The sequence below is a fragment of the Aspergillus costaricaensis genome (assembly GCF_003184835.1).
Source record: "Aspergillus costaricaensis CBS 115574 unplaced genomic scaffold BO79scaffold_36, whole genome shotgun sequence".
Classification (NCBI taxonomy): Eukaryota; Fungi; Ascomycota; class Eurotiomycetes; order Eurotiales; family Aspergillaceae; genus Aspergillus; species Aspergillus costaricensis.
This window is the reverse complement of record NW_020291836.1, coordinates 281664-296339: the sequence shown is the minus strand read 5'-3', so window position 1 is coordinate 296339 and position 14676 is coordinate 281664. Positions and strand designations below refer to the sequence as shown.

The 14676-nt window shown below is 50.4% G+C and overlaps 6 protein-coding genes across 6 annotated transcripts; 4 read left to right on the top strand and 2 right to left on the bottom strand.

Annotated features, from left to right (window-relative positions):
* Nucleotides 1–38: 38 nt before the first annotated feature.
* Nucleotides 39–917, top strand: BO79DRAFT_240242 (carbonic anhydrase; the record flags this gene model as incomplete). The annotated part of the gene is made up of 2 exons (XM_025685004.1): nucleotides 39–471; nucleotides 535–917. The coding sequence occupies 2 exons, from the start codon at nucleotides 39–41 to the stop codon at nucleotides 915–917; spliced, it is 816 nt and encodes a 271-aa protein (XP_025535762.1).
* A 413-nt stretch (nucleotides 918–1330) lies between these two features.
* On the top strand, nucleotides 1331–2571 carry BO79DRAFT_290235 (glutathione S-transferase). The gene is made up of 3 exons (XM_025688870.1): nucleotides 1331–1478; nucleotides 1537–1931; nucleotides 1998–2571. The coding sequence occupies exons 1-3, from the start codon at nucleotides 1441–1443 to the stop codon at nucleotides 2342–2344; spliced, it is 780 nt and encodes a 259-aa protein (XP_025535761.1). The 5' UTR covers nucleotides 1331–1440; the 3' UTR covers nucleotides 2345–2571.
* A 1432-nt stretch (nucleotides 2572–4003) lies between these two features.
* Nucleotides 4004–4582, top strand: BO79DRAFT_274364 (uncharacterized protein; the record flags this gene model as incomplete). Its single annotated transcript, XM_025687593.1, has 1 exon — nucleotides 4004–4582. One exon carries the CDS (start codon nucleotides 4004–4006, stop codon nucleotides 4580–4582), a length of 579 nt encoding a protein of 192 aa, XP_025535760.1.
* An 800-nt stretch (nucleotides 4583–5382) lies between these two features.
* Nucleotides 5383–6953, bottom strand: BO79DRAFT_290234 (sugar transporter; the record flags this gene model as incomplete). The annotated part of the gene is made up of 2 exons (XM_025688869.1): nucleotides 5383–6478; nucleotides 6535–6953. The coding sequence occupies 2 exons, from the start codon at nucleotides 6951–6953 to the stop codon at nucleotides 5383–5385; spliced, it is 1515 nt and encodes a 504-aa protein (XP_025535759.1).
* Nucleotides 6954–7581: 628 nt separating this feature from the next.
* Nucleotides 7582–8832, bottom strand: BO79DRAFT_274361 (uncharacterized protein; the record flags this gene model as incomplete). The annotated part of the gene is made up of 1 exon (XM_025687592.1): nucleotides 7582–8832. The coding sequence occupies one exon, from the start codon at nucleotides 8830–8832 to the stop codon at nucleotides 7582–7584; it is 1251 nt and encodes a 416-aa protein (XP_025535758.1).
* A 2789-nt stretch (nucleotides 8833–11621) lies between these two features.
* BO79DRAFT_258899 (thiopurine S-methyltransferase family protein) lies at nucleotides 11622–13349 on the top strand (the record flags this gene model as incomplete). The annotated part of the gene is made up of 6 exons (XM_025686332.1): nucleotides 11622–11680; nucleotides 11739–11907; nucleotides 12011–12280; nucleotides 12354–12663; nucleotides 12761–13112; nucleotides 13199–13349. 6 exons carry the CDS (start codon nucleotides 11622–11624, stop codon nucleotides 13347–13349), a joined length of 1311 nt encoding a protein of 436 aa, XP_025535757.1.
* Nucleotides 13350–14676: the final 1327 nt, after the last annotated feature.

Genomic DNA, 14676 nt, shown 5'->3' with positions numbered 1-14676 from the left:
TATATTGATAACCTTATTTCCTAATATCTACTATCACCATGCGTCTAACGTCCCTCCTCCCCCTCATCCCCGCCGTCGCAGCTAGCTGCTACCACAACACCCCTCTTGCTCGACGTGCATCCGTCCCCAGCTATGGGTACACTGCCACGCGAGGCCCACTGAACTGGTACGGCCTTGACCCAAGCGCCAACGTTGCTTGCGCAACAGGGACACACCAGTCGCCTATCGTGATCGGCAGCTCCGAGATTTCGAAGGTCAACAATAGCACCGTCACTCTCTATATCCCTACTGTCTCTGACCTCGAATTCGAGAACCTCGGCACCACCATCGAAGTGCCTTTGACGAATGGCACCCTCGTTGTAGGGAACAATACCTACACCCTGGCGCAGTTTCATTTCCATACGCCTTCTGAGCACCGGATTGATGAGGAGCATTTTCCCATGGAAGCCCACTTTGTGTTTTCGGACGAAGGTACGAGGATGAACCCCTCCTGTGCTTACTTTCCTTCATGCTAACTAAAAATACTTAACACAGATGGAAGCATCGCCGTGGTGGGCTTTCTCATCGATCTCACCTCCACCAAGGATCACAGCACACCCCTGCTAAATACCGTCTTCGCGGACGTCAATGAAATCGCCGAGCCGGGAAGCACAACCGAGCTAGGTCTGCTGGATTTCAGTAGTGTGTCGAGACATTTCATGAACAACGATATCTACACATACTCTGGATCCCTGACTACGCCGCCTTGCACTGAAGGCGTGTCGTGGTATGTCAGTGGTTTGCCGTTGGTGTTGGATGTGGATACGTATAATCAGGTGAAGAAGGTGTTGAGGTTCAATTCGCGCTACACGCAGAACGTGTTGGGACAGGAAGATCTGTTGCAGCTTGCGGCGGACGAACTGAACGGTGTCGTTTAAGGTTTTGATGGGAGTCGTCTAGGTTAGGGTTTAGGTTGGTGAATGCGGGACTCGGGGATGTCAATGCTAGGGCGTCAGAGTTTGGGTCTAATCAAATCGCGACCACAAGGATGACATCAATCTTTTATTTAGCTTGGTCTATGAGGCTACTGAAGGGTGCGTCTGACACTCGTAACTGCAAGCTCAATGCTCGTCCCGCTGTCAGCTGATACGTTGATTTTCTGCATCTCTCACCGTAGAATTTACTAGTGCTGACGCCGTCCCGTAAATCGTGCCGGCGATGCCCGAATTACCTACCAAGAAAGCACCAGCGCAAGCAGAGGAGTCATAGGAATTCCCTCAGAGACAAAGAGTATCCACCTACATATCTACTTCTTTGCTGACGACATACTGCGTATCCAGGTCAGCAGAATCTGACTATAAATAACCTTAACTCTACCCAGCAACAAGAAACTCATTTTCATCCAGTTATCTACTATTACACCTACAACCACATTAATCACAATCAACATACCGCATCAAAATGAGCGCAAACCGCGGTGCCAAAATCGTCCTTAACTGGTACATTTCTTCCTAACCCCCCTCATACCCAACTACAACTAACAAAACAAAACAACAGGCTCGAGCGCTCCCGCGCCCAACGCATCGCTTGGGTAATGGAGGAGCTGAATCTCGAATACTCCATACAGCCCTTCAAGCGCAATCCGACAGGCACTGCGCCCGCAGAATTGAAAAAGATTCACCCTCTCGGTAAATCGCCCACAGTTTTTATTCAGCCGCCCTCTCCGACCTCCAAACCTATCATCCTGGCCGAGACGAGCCCAATCATGAGCTACTTAATTGAGCATTTTGCCGACGAAGCCACAACAGCCAAGCTCATTCCTAGAAAATATGAGCCTGGAAAGGGAAAAGAGCTAGGCGGTGAAACGGAGGCTTGGATGCGACATGAATTTTATGACAGCTATGTGGAGGGGAGTCTGATGAGCGTTTTGCAGATAAAATTAGTTTTCGATGGTGAGCGGCTTTCTTTCCCATTTAACGGGTTATCCTGGATATTGACGGTATACTGATGAGATATAGCGCTGCAAAACGCACCTATTCCATTCTTTCTGAAGCCTATAACGAACTTCATCGCATCGAAAGTCAATTCTGAGTTCCTGGACAATGAATTCAAAACTCATTTCGGGTTCCTGGAAGAGCAGCTTGCTACGGCGCCTGATGGGGGGCCGTACATGTGTGGAAAAGATCTTACGCTTGCCGATATTCAGTTGAGTGTGCCGGTGACTGTGGGGTTTGCGTTGGGGGTTATATCGAGGAGTGAGTATCCATTGTTGCATGGGTATGTGGAGAGATTGAAGCGGGAACAGGGATACAAGAGGGTGGTGGAGAGGGCGAGTGAAGTCGGGGAAGGAGCTATGTTGGAGTGATTTGAGAGATTATGATGTCCAAGGCTTGCCGATTGTATGTTGCTTTTAGGATGGTGTTGCGGAGTTCTATCTCGGCGGGTTTAGGTAGGTTGTACTAATTTGAGGGTATCTCTTCTCTACTTCTTCGCAGCTTATGCTTCGAGTATCAGTTCATGGCAAGATCTCATCAATTCCTCCGCATTTCTATTTTATTAATTTACGACCAGATAGTTTTTATCTCATTGCCTTGGCTTCTAGGCAGTAAATGTCGCTCTTCATTCTATTCTCACCACCTCTAATCCCAAAGCAAGGATGTAGCAGAACACACCCTTGGAGTCAGTTCAGCAGACACAACGGGTTTGAATTTCCTGTGTATGTGGCTTCGTCATGTTTTACACATCGTGCTATCATGGGCGTATGGTTTCTCATTTTGACCTGCTAGCATCAAAATTCTGAACTTTAACAAGCCACGTGATAAGAATGTGATGGAAATATTCGTTTTGTATATTGCCTTAAGCGATGAGCAATGATGGCTGAATACGACTACCAGAGAAAAGCCGCTTCCAAAGTGAGACAGCTCTCCGGTTTTTGACAACTCGGCGAAGTCAGACTGGGGCGGTGCAGGCTTTCTTCTTCACGGTTTTTAGTCAAAATGGAATAATAATAAGTCACTCATGAAGCAATCTCTATCTTGAACGGGCGCTCAATTGATAAAAGATGAATTTGGTGGTAAGCGATCGCACACGATGTCGTGCAACAGATCTGCTGCAGGGCTTAGCAGCAAGGGCGGCTCTCAAGAAAACTAGCGTGAGACACGGGACACCGTACAAGGTGCATCCATTCTACGGGAAGTGTCTGACTTTCCTCAAGTCTAACTTTTTCATCAGTCGCGAATTTCATCGCCGGGTCTCGTATTCTCCCGTGGGCGTAGTATCGGCTCTAAGTCTTCTGCATCTAGATATACAATTCACCTGGAGAACCGAAGGCCACCTAACTAGGATGTAGAAACATGATACTCCTGAGTTTCCTGCATGGCGAGGAGGTATCATGCTACCGCAGATTCACTAGAGACATCTTGCTCACCAGGGTTACGAGGCATAATAGCTGCAGCTCTTTAGCCGAGAACGCCTGTCACAATGTCTTGCCGATAATGCCATAGTCAACCCAATATGGCTGGTTCGTGTTGCACTAGGCAGGCTCCTTGTCTGCTGTGTAACCTTAGTAGCAGTATAGTACCACCCGACACCGCTTCAGCGTCGAATACTATCCAGCTTCAGAATTAGATCAGGCGTCCAATACATACCTCGGTATTGTATGTGGTCAAGTCGTGAAGGATGCCTCTCGTTTACTTTTACAGAGTCCAATTCAGACAGATCACATCGTCTATTGAAGCAACTTGGCCTTGGCCTCGTATCGTCAATGCCTCTTTGGGCTATACGAGGTTGCAGCCGCTCCAAAATGCGACTGCTAGCTCTTTATTACCATTTCATGAGTGATAAAATGGCTCACCAAGTGGTCTACAGCTTGAACGAAGTTGCAGAACCAGAGATATAAATACAAGCATCTTCCAGACGTAGCCTCTGCTTCGAAATCAGATCCAAAGAGCATCTCCTTGTCTCATTCGGTCATCTTCTTGCCTCAACACTATCTTGCAATCAGAATAACATACCCATTCTCAAAATGAAGTTTCTCAGTCCCATCACTGCACTCACTCTCCTTGCCTCCGTGGCATCCACCTCCCCCACACCCGCGAACCTCATCCCCCGCGCCTGCACCACCGTCGCCCCAACAGCCATCGACGTCCTCGACAGCGCAAACCCCAACACCCCAAGCACCGGACAGCAGTTCTCCCTCGCCAGAACAGCCACCACAAACACCAAGATCTCCGCCCTCACCTTCACCGGAATCCCCAACGACGCCACAGGTTGTATGCTCGCCATCGACATCCCGGCCCTGGCGCAGCCTATTGCTACAGGCTCCAGCCAAGCTGACATCTGGACTACCAACCCCTGGGACTTGACCTCCCCTCCTACCTGGAACAACCAGCCTACTAGGCGGGAGATGGTGTCGACGTTCCAGTTCCCAACTTCGCCAACGACATCCCCGTTCCATACGATCCTTGCGTCGAATACGTGCTCGAATGTAATGAGCTTCCTGGCGTTGCAGTCAACGTGGCAGACTACGCCCGGAACTGTGAACTTCCAGAACTCTATTGGAGGAGTTCAGCCGATTGGGTTTAGCTTGGTGTATAATTGTTAGTGGACATTCTAGGGACGGTGGTGTTGTAGACCGATAATAAGATTGCCAACGCGGGGTGAGGAGGAAACCAACCAGTCGAGAAAATACATCTGGGACGGGCTCTATTCAACATAGCGTCAACAAATAAAGTAATTCTACCTGCAAATGTACCTAATTTTAGCCTTGTTGTTTCACCACTACCGTGGATTTGCCCTAGAATGTGACATGTGCCAGATGCGCCCACCGAATAAACTTCTCTTCCTCGTTCATCCCATCCATCCACATCCTATGGTTATCGTTCGCCAAGGCCAGCTTTCCCCCTCGCGTCCATGAACACGATGCGGTTACATCCGATTGAGCTAAATTATCATATGTACTGGATTTAGCTTCCTCATTCAGATCTAGATCAGGTGAGAGCGGAGAATCAATACACCTTATTTCTTCCCACTTGGCCATCCCCTCACCCCAGCTTACTGGCGTAGCTTAACAAGTAAAAGAATCTTCATGAAAAATGTAAAGTATCTATGGTTTGCGGTACAGAAATAGGTCTACTCATTCTTTTCCTCGGAACCCGACTCCGCCCATTTCGTGGTAAATGTATGATGGAGATGTTGAGGATGGTTATGGTATGACATACGGGGATACACGTTAAGCTCAGGGGATTATACTCTATGCCCTGCTCGACGACGGATTGTTTGCTTAACATGACAGGAATAACATGTATGAAATATATTTCAATAACTTAGCACTGCTGCCTAGTACTAGTAAAGTATACCAAGAAGGATCGTGGCCAGCCCCGGCCCCAAGCATCCACGTAGCTGCTAAGCCTTATCCTCCACATGCTCAGCCCTTGCATCCTCCTTCTCATCTCCTCCCCTATCCGCGAAAACATGCGTCCTCCACCTCCGTGCTGGAACCTTCTCCGTAAAAAACATGGCGACCTCCATCCTCGTCCGCCCCTGCGTTTCACCCACACAATACCACACCCAAATCAGCGACGTCAGCGTCGTACCCGCATACACGAACCCGACCATCGGACCAAGCCCAGCGTCGTAGTACAGATATGGCGCCGTGAAGGAAATCACCCAGAGGAAGAAATACAGCGCCACGATGGACACTGACATGATTTTATTCTGGTTTACGCCGACCGAGAGCTCGCGGGATACGGCGTAAGTAAGTGGGCCGAGGCCAAAGTTGTATGCGCAGATGACGACGTAGGAGAAGACGACGATGATGTACTTGGATGCAGTGGTGAGGGTGGATTGGGTGCCGATGCCGCCGATGATGATGAAGGCGACGAGGATGAGGGTGGTGCTGGCGAGGAGGTTGGTGCGTCGTCGGAGACGGTTTCCTGTTAGGATAGATGCGGCGACGGCGAATATTTGCAGGATCATGGTTATAAGGGTGATGGTAAAGGGTTGGGAGACGCCAAGGGCTTCGGCGAACACGACCCCGTAGTTGTAGAAGAAGATTATGCCGCAGATTTGTTGCGCGTACATGCCGCCCGAGGCCCAGATTAGCTTTTTGCGTTCAATGGGGTCGAGGAGGAGGGCGAGCCAGGAGGATTCTTCGCCTTCGGTTTCTTCGTAGCGTTTGGCTTGCTTGAGGAAGGCTAGGTCCGCTGTGGGGTCGTAAGTGCGGTCGTTTGGATTGATTTTGAGGAGAGCACGTTTGGCGTCTTCTTCTCTATTGTGGAAGACGTACCACGTTGGGGTTTCCGGGATGAAGGGTAAGAAGAAGAGCATGAAGAGGGGCAGTATGACGAGTCCACCCATGGGTAGTTTGTAGGATAAAGACGAGTGGATGGAATTGGTGCCTTGGGTGAGGCCGGAGGCGACTAGCTGCGAGCAGGATTGCAGGAACTGGTACATGTACAATGCTGGACTTCGGATCTCCATTGGTGCGACTTCTCCGATACTATGGAAGGGTCAGTGAGTCGTTTGAATATGTACAAATGAGATGACAGCACTCACTAGAGTAGCGACGTAACAGTAAAGTTGCCCACTCCAAGCCCAATTAGAATGCGGCCAAGCACTATAACACCCTCAATGTGGGTGTCAGCAACCTGGGTCACTCCTCCAGCAAGCACAAACGCCGAAGCAATCCAGAGGACCGTTTTGCGACCAAAGCGATCATTGAGGGGCCCTGCTATGAGTGCACCCAGCATATCCCCGATGTAGATGCTGGAGGTAGTCAGCGACGTAAAGCTCGTCGCTAATGCTTTCGCACCATCCTCATAGTGATCGCCGTAGTCATTCTTGAATTCTTGCATGCCTAGAATCCCGCTATAGTATGTGTTGTCATAACCAAACACCAGGGCGCCGATGGCGGAGATGGAGCAGTAGATCAAGGCCCACCGGTGACGGCGAAATTCGATGTCGAAGCCAAACATGATGGAGCATTAGCATTATCTCTTGAGACAAGTGAGAACCTGGAAGGACTGATAGTGAGGCGATATGTGAATTTAAATATGCTGAGCCGAGGTTGTGCCCATAGCTCAGTATTCCCCGGGTATGAAGTTAGACGAAGGCGCACAAGAGAAGACAGCCAACGGAATACCGCCCCCACGCCGATCTGAACGGCATAGAGTGAACGATTGGCTCGCTTGGCTCCGATCTCTCCTCCCCCAGATGATGCCCCCACGGATGTGCCTTGATTTGCGGGGGAAATGCGGGGGAAGACAGACTAGGGCTGCGCTTGTCTGTGCTCACTTGGACAGAGTGGCCTGACGCTCAGTATGCCAGGCGGAGTTTATTCCTAAACTAGGTTGATGACGTGCCGCGCTTTTACAAGAGACAAGGCAGTCTTATCGCACCCTGGAGAGCGGCTATGCATGGCGACGTGAATGGATAGTGCATTTCCCGCCGCTTGGTGTCCATTGAGTGCCTCACCCAATCGCAGTTGGAGAGCTGCAAGGAGCGATGAAGAGTCACCCGTCTGTGACCTTCCACCCGCGTCCAGCGGAAGATTTCTGTTCCGGAGAAACAAGAAGTACGAGTTTTTTTTTTCGCTCGCGCAGTTCAAACATGCGGGATGAAACTCGTCCACTCAACGGTCACATAGGAACTCGATGGAAGCTGTCGCAGGCTGATAAAAGCCTCGATGATAATAAACAAGCGGGCCGGGACCAGACAGGCACTGATAAAGGACATGACAACGTCCAGCACCCAAGCACGCCATCCTTTCTCTTCTTTGCCGCTAGGCTGGACCCATATCCATGTCAGGGACTGGTGACCGTCGAAGCCTAACGCGGTCAGAGTTATCCGCAGCATGCTCGACAACGGAAGACCAGAAGCCAGGAAGACGCTCATGATGCGCCACATCAGCTGTTCAGTGCTTGTCGGGAACACATGGTTCCAGCCCAGCAAGTGGACAGCGGGATGTACCATGGCCTGGATCGATACCAGTAGCCAGGTGCGTTGACTCAGGCCATTGAACACGATTTTGTCATCTGGCATACGCTGTAGGGGGCTTTTCTGCGGGCGGAGATTCTCGAGGGTCGGCCGGCGATGCCACCGCTGGTGCGGCTTTTCCAGGAAATCAAGTGGTGTCTCGCGGAAGGGCTCAACGCCGATCTCCCCGGCACTGTTGATCAAGCTGGTGACTGATCCGCTCTTGAGTTCGATAACAGTCGGCACCCCAACACTCTGTGGCTTATGCATCCAGAAGTAGTAGGTCGTAATCGTGGATAACACGAATGCAATGGTGAAGAGCTCAAGCGGGGAGACAGCGAGGCCTTGTACGGCCCGGGCGATGGATTGGACCACGAGCCATACCCCTTGCACTAATGCAACGCATTTAGCGAACGTATCTGCCTTGCTTTTATCCCAGATCTCCTCCGCTGTGATTGTAGGGCAGTCGATGTGGTGTGTCTCAACGAGGTAGTGGATCGAGGCTGCCGTGATTGGGAAGGGAGGGTAGTCTGTCGATTGAAGGACGAAGCCTCCGCTATTGGCGTAGAAAGCGTGTTTGAGGGTCCATTCTTTGTAGCCCAGGCGGTGCATGTCGCGCACCGATTCCTGGGCTGACTCGTACTGCATGGCGGAGAAGCCTACCAGCATGTCGGGGGCCAAGATAGCAAATGTTCCCCAGCGAAGCTTGCGCCACAGAACCGTCCAAAGGCCATCGTCAGGGGCCGGAATGTTCAGATGCAGAACTGTCCAGAGAGCGGTGGAGAGCACCAAACAACAGCCCCAGATAATATCGATGGTACCCCGATCGTTAGGCGAGTCCACCCAGCCACTCACTTCGCCCTCGGGTAACGGTGCCATGATTAGTGCACCAGTATGTCTGGGATTCCACGTGCTATATGAGTAAAGAAATCGACGCCAAATCAGTTTGCTCGAGATGAAAGAACGCAACGAACACCTCCCGCTAAAAGGTGTTTGCGCGGATCTTCGTGGTTAATGAACCCCTCCGCATGCTGGGCCATGACGGATCTTTTGTCGGCCAATGATGCATTAGTGCAGACGCAGGGGATACATATTCTGACCAGCGAGTCACAAATGAGAATGAAACACTAGAGATAGCCTGCAAAGCTGGATGGAGTCTCTCGCCAAGGACCCGGAGCGTACAAGTGCGATAACAGGATATTACGATTGGCATGCTGCATGAGCTGTCAGGCCTAGACGCAGGGTCTTGATTCAGCAAAGACCATCCACAGAACGTGAATTATCTCCGCGTGGGGGCCAAAAGTGCAATCAGGATTGGGAAACCATCATGTCCGTAATGGCCTGATGCACTTCTGATTCGAGCAAGAAAGTCGCGACCGGCGCACATTCTGAGACATAGATAACATCCTCCGTCCAAGGGATGTCTATAGTAAGCCCTCAGCAGGAATTGTGATGCTTGGGGGCCGAGGAGCAATAGGCTTCGTCAACTGCAGTGGAACAAGGAGGGCAGCGTGGCTCTGGATCAATTAACGTGAACTTTAGCGGCTTGAGGGCCCGTCGGCGATAGGCCGCGAGGGGCCGCTGTGGGGGAAGTCGAGGGCACCGGTGCTGACAGGCGCTGACGGCTGAAGGACGAGAGCAAGCGAGCGTGACGCGAAGGAATTTCTGGTGGAGATGGGCGGGTCTTAAGCTAACGGGAAGGAGTTGCCAATCCGCAGGTTTATCCCTGAACAGCAGCGATTGGCGTCGCTTATCCCTTCAAGGGAACCCATTGCTGTCCTCGGTGTTTCTCCAGGGCCCAATCAATGTGGCCAAAGCAACCTGATCAATTTTTGCATAATATCGGCAATTTGGGGGCCAAAAGTTACCCCTGCACCAGCGGGGATGCGACTCGAAGAGGAGAATACTCAGCGACGCCTTCATGTGCATCCCAGGCCTCGTGGCCGACCACGCGGACTCCTAGTCGACAATGCATGCTGACAGTGGGTCAAGCTTGTACATAGAGCACATTTTTCCTCAACACACACTCCCACATGCATTATCTTCTCAGTGTCTCACCACTTGTGCCAAGCCCAAAATCTCTCAAGAGCATGAAGTCACCCAATATCGAGACTCAAGTAAGCCTATGGTGTAACGAGGATAAGCCAAGTATTAGTCAAAGATTGGCCGGTCGCACATATCCTCGGGAACCACAAAGTTCAGGGGCATCGCATGTTTTCGCAATTCTGAGACACGAGCCTTGGGTCGATGATCTACCTTCCATCGATTCGCTGGGGGCATGCTGATCGGAGCAATCGTAAAGATACGGCTGCCCTTGGGTGCCAGATGTGACACGGGCACCAAGGGTTGCTAGCCGCACCTACAGTGCTTATTTTTATCTGAAGTCTGGTACAGCTTGGGGAGAGGGTAAACGCCCCTTGTACCCGTGCAAGAATAATCGGGCCATAAAGATGATCTATCAGACGTCTTAGTGCCGCTGTAGACACTCTCGAGCAAGCAAGCCATCTTGCTCAGAGACGACATGATTATTGTCAGATGTCTGATGCATAGAGTCTTCACACCTGCCCCACCAGGGTATGTATGACCTTACCCTGCACAGTACTCAGTAATGTAGTCTAGCGTGCAAAGCCAATCGATGGCACTGGCGATGATCATCGAGGTGCATGAAGCACCATTAAAGATCACATTGGAGTTTCAAGCCCAAATTCGGACAATCAAATGGCTCGAGGTAAGACATTCGCCCGAGCTGACCCGGTGGGCTATGCTCCGACAGCCTATCTTTATTTCATGGTTATGCTTCTGCTCCGCCAAAGTGGACAGAATGACATGGCGGGATACCAGCAAACACCGTCCGTACCCAGGCGAACAAAGCCTCTGGTATCAATCACTAAAGACATACAGTTCGGCCGATAACATGCCGAGATTAAATATGCACGTGAAAGACCGTAGCAGTTCTAGTTCTGAAGGATTTCTAGTGGGTTTTGCTGAGCGCACAGTATCGATATAATCTTACCGACTAAACGGGAAGGCGGATATGAAAAGACCCCACTAGAGAGTGTCTAGACCATCAGTCAGTAATGATGAATTCCATGCAATGCTGATGACATGAGATTTGCCTTGTGCCTCTGTAGGTCGGGTCGAGTTCCCTCAGTCCTCTGTGACCCGGAAAGGTGGTGTAGTCGGAGAAACACGGTCGCAGCAGACCGTGCCATGAAACGGAGCTAGTCGGGGGCATAGATTCATGAGGCATACTGCTATACTATTTCTCACGTCAGACGAGATGCCAGTGGGCATCTAAAGATGCGAGCGACCACACCTGGGTTACAGTGTTAATGTCAATCAGCTCGACTTACAATCATCGGTATCGTCGGGGTCAAACTCTTCCGCATTCGGTGTTAGAGCGAAGCACTGTTTCAATCGCCGACTAATTTGCTTCAATGCTTCAGGGTCCAACACCATCTCCTCATGTCCGTGGGAATTAGGAATGGAATCATACGTAGAGCAGCAAATGGACGAGAACCATCTGACTTCCTTCGGAGGAGACCCGCTCCGTCGCCAACCGGGAACCATTCTTAATTACCCCACAATTTGACTTTCCATCCGTGACGCCTCTCGAATTTGTCAGTCCTTTCATCCTTCACGAATTAAGGTATATTCCTTCACATATAATGGCCCACACGCCTAATCCCCCTGTCCAAGGCCGTCTCATCAGCCATCTTGCTGAAAGGTACGCTCACAATTACTTGCATTGAAGATCCGACACGGACCTATCTAACTGACTCCAGGTCAGCGGAAGACCAAGGCTCAGGCTGGTCCGCACTCTGGGACTCCAATGAAAGCGATCTCTGGGATAGAGGGAGTCCCTCAATCGCATTAGTCGATGTAATAGAGCAGCAGAAAGATATCTTCTCTCCCTTTACCCCCGATAGACGGAGAAAGAGAGCCCTTGTTCCGGTGACACCCCCCTTTCCATGAGCCAATAAACCCACCGGATATTCGCGGAACTACTGCGAAACATCTACTTCGAAGTCACTAACTATATGTGATATTCCTACAGGGCTGCGGAAGAGGTTACGACCCCGTCATGCTAGCACTGCATGGATTCGACGTCTACGGCCTCGATATATCCGCAACTGGCGTTTCAGAGGCGAGGAAGTATGCCTCTTCGGAGATGCAGAGTCCACAGGGGTATAATTTCTCCTCTGGAACTGCGAAAGCTGCCAATATAGGGAATGTAAAATTTATTGCCGGCGACTTCTTCAGCTCAGAATGGGAGAGTGAAGCTCTGCGTGATGGGGAGAAATTTGACTTAATCTATGATTATACTGTATGTTATCACCCTTACTCCATGCTACAATGTAATACTGGAAGAAGAGCAATGTGGCTTACGCATTTAACAGTTTCTATGCGCTCTCCACCCCTCCGTCCGTCAGAAATGGGCCGAGCGTATGAGCCACCTCCTCCATCCGGGGGGCCTTCTTGTCTGTCTTGAGTTTCCCATGTACAAGGACCCTTCCTTGCCAGGACCACCATGGGGACTGAAGGGTGTCCACTGGGATCTGCTCGCACGCGGCGGCGACGGGATCCGTAATATTGCTGAAGAGGAAGAAGACGACGCAAAAGCTGCCAAGTTGACGGGACAGTTTCGGCGAGCGCACTACTTTAGGCCTGCACGGTCGTATCCCAGCGGAAAAGGGACAGATATGTTAAGTATTTATGTGAGAAAGTAATGGGTAATATGCGCAAATCTCCACAATAATCGGCCCCAGTACTCAGACAATGGCACTGAACCTGCTCTGGATTTTAGCGTCGTGCCCAACGAGCGCTTCATTTTGGGATTATCCTGCCTGCTCAGCTGCAGGGAAGGTTGCACATCGCCCTGCAATTGTCTTCAATTGTGCCAACGAACATACGTCTCTAATCACCTACCCCGTGGATAATCTGACTGCTGTTCCGGACCTGGCTGCCGTATTGGAGGGTGATTTGACCGACTGGGTCTCCCGCACGGCTAACTCGACGCTTCCCCGCAACCAGCAGAACATTCCAGTGTACCGCTACCAGCATGCCGGACAGTACCCAAATCTGAACCCATTTCGATGGCTTGGCGCTTACCATGCGAGTGATTTGCCAATGAACGTTGGCTCCTATCCTATCCATGAGTACCTGGGGAATAGCACCAGAAGTCAGTCGAACTATGCAAGATCACATCTCCACTTTTCTGAAAAATCCGCTGAACGGACCGCAGTTGCTCGGATGGGAGCCTGTTAATTCCTCAATTACCTCTGGTGGCAAAGGTGCTTCGCTTCGGGGCTGATGGCAAGGCGGTTCAGCAGGTGGATCGTGTTGAGATTGACGGACCGTGCCGCGGCATTAGGAAATACGACCAGTTCCCATAAGTGTCAGTATGATGAGCGAGAGCAAATACATGTATGACATGGTGTGATGATACGAGAAACTTGGAGACTGGTTCGCACTCCGTAATGTTGTCTTTGATCAAGGAAAAAAAGAAAAGTAAAAAGATATAGTTCGATGAAGTATTCACTTCAACCAGGCACTACCTGATTATACGCCATCTCTGCTGTCTACGTGGTTCTTACGTCTGATCAACCATACTCTTGAGATCTACATAGATCACATACGCATATCCAGGCCCCGTTCGTGCCCGTCGTTTTGAGTTATTCCTCTGGTTATTCCCACTACTAAACAGCCAATCCAGCAATAGCATCAGCGTAGAACCGATTCTCGGTCGCCCTTCCAGTCTCCGTACAGACTGGCTGTTGCTGTAGGGTGAGGTGGCTGAAGGGACTTTGAATGACAAACTTGTGGTCAGCCGAAAGGTCAATTCCAGCTACACTTTGATGACATCCATCTTTACATTTGAAGCTTCTTGTCTCCTCCTAATAGCGGAGTCGTAGTCAACCACACTACTGGGTTTTATGTAAAACTCTGCATGCTTTCTGGCCAATGGGAATTCATCACTTACTCCATCAATTGCATGGAATGTAACATCCCAATCCAGCTGTCTACCCGGCTGAAAGGGCAAGTGTCACGGGGCGGCCACCCATGCACAATTGACTTATTCAGTCACCGGCAACCTTCTAGGGCCACACCGCTATTAGCAAGAGATCTACATACGTCAACCTCGACACATTAACTATCTGCGCTGATTGGCATGAATCGTCGAAAAGGGTATTGCAACCGCGGCTAGACGACATGTCAAATTGCTCAGCTACACAGTCCACTAAAGCACGACTCCTCCACAGGCGGGCTTCAAAATGCCCGCCCAGCCACACAATGGCATTACATACTACACGTTCGGATGCATCCGTCTTGCCGCTCACAGCAAATATGAACAGCTAACTACTACAGTAGATATAGTATATAGTCTATAGTAATGACTTGTCTAATCAGTCTCGGACATCATATGTTCATAAAGATCGGCAGACACAGCACAGAGAGACTATGCGACTATATGCCCTGTGAGGGAACTATTATGCCAGCCTTTGGATACACAGCTAGCTAGATACACCACAGTCCCTCATGTTGCTTTTGTGGAGCTGAAAACTCGTCAGTCTATCGACCCGAGTCTGGTTAACTCCGTGTTACTTGATCTCGCTTACCTACGATCATTGCGATCTAGTGGATCTCAGAAGAGTTTCGTTTCCTAATCACTTTACGATACAGCTCAGAGCCTCTTGAGCACATTAACCCGGCCACACTTTA

Coding starts and splice junctions, on each gene's coding strand:
- BO79DRAFT_290235 (XM_025688870.1), top strand. CDS start 1,441: ATGAGCGCAAACCGCGGTGCCAAAATCGTCCTTAACTG. Junction 1,479..1,536: donor GCCAAAATCGTCCTTAACTG/GTACATTTCTTC, acceptor ACAAAACAACAG/GCTCGAGCGCTCCCGCGCCC. Junction 1,932..1,997: donor GATAAAATTAGTTTTCGATG/GTGAGCGGCTTT, acceptor GATGAGATATAG/CGCTGCAAAACGCACCTATT.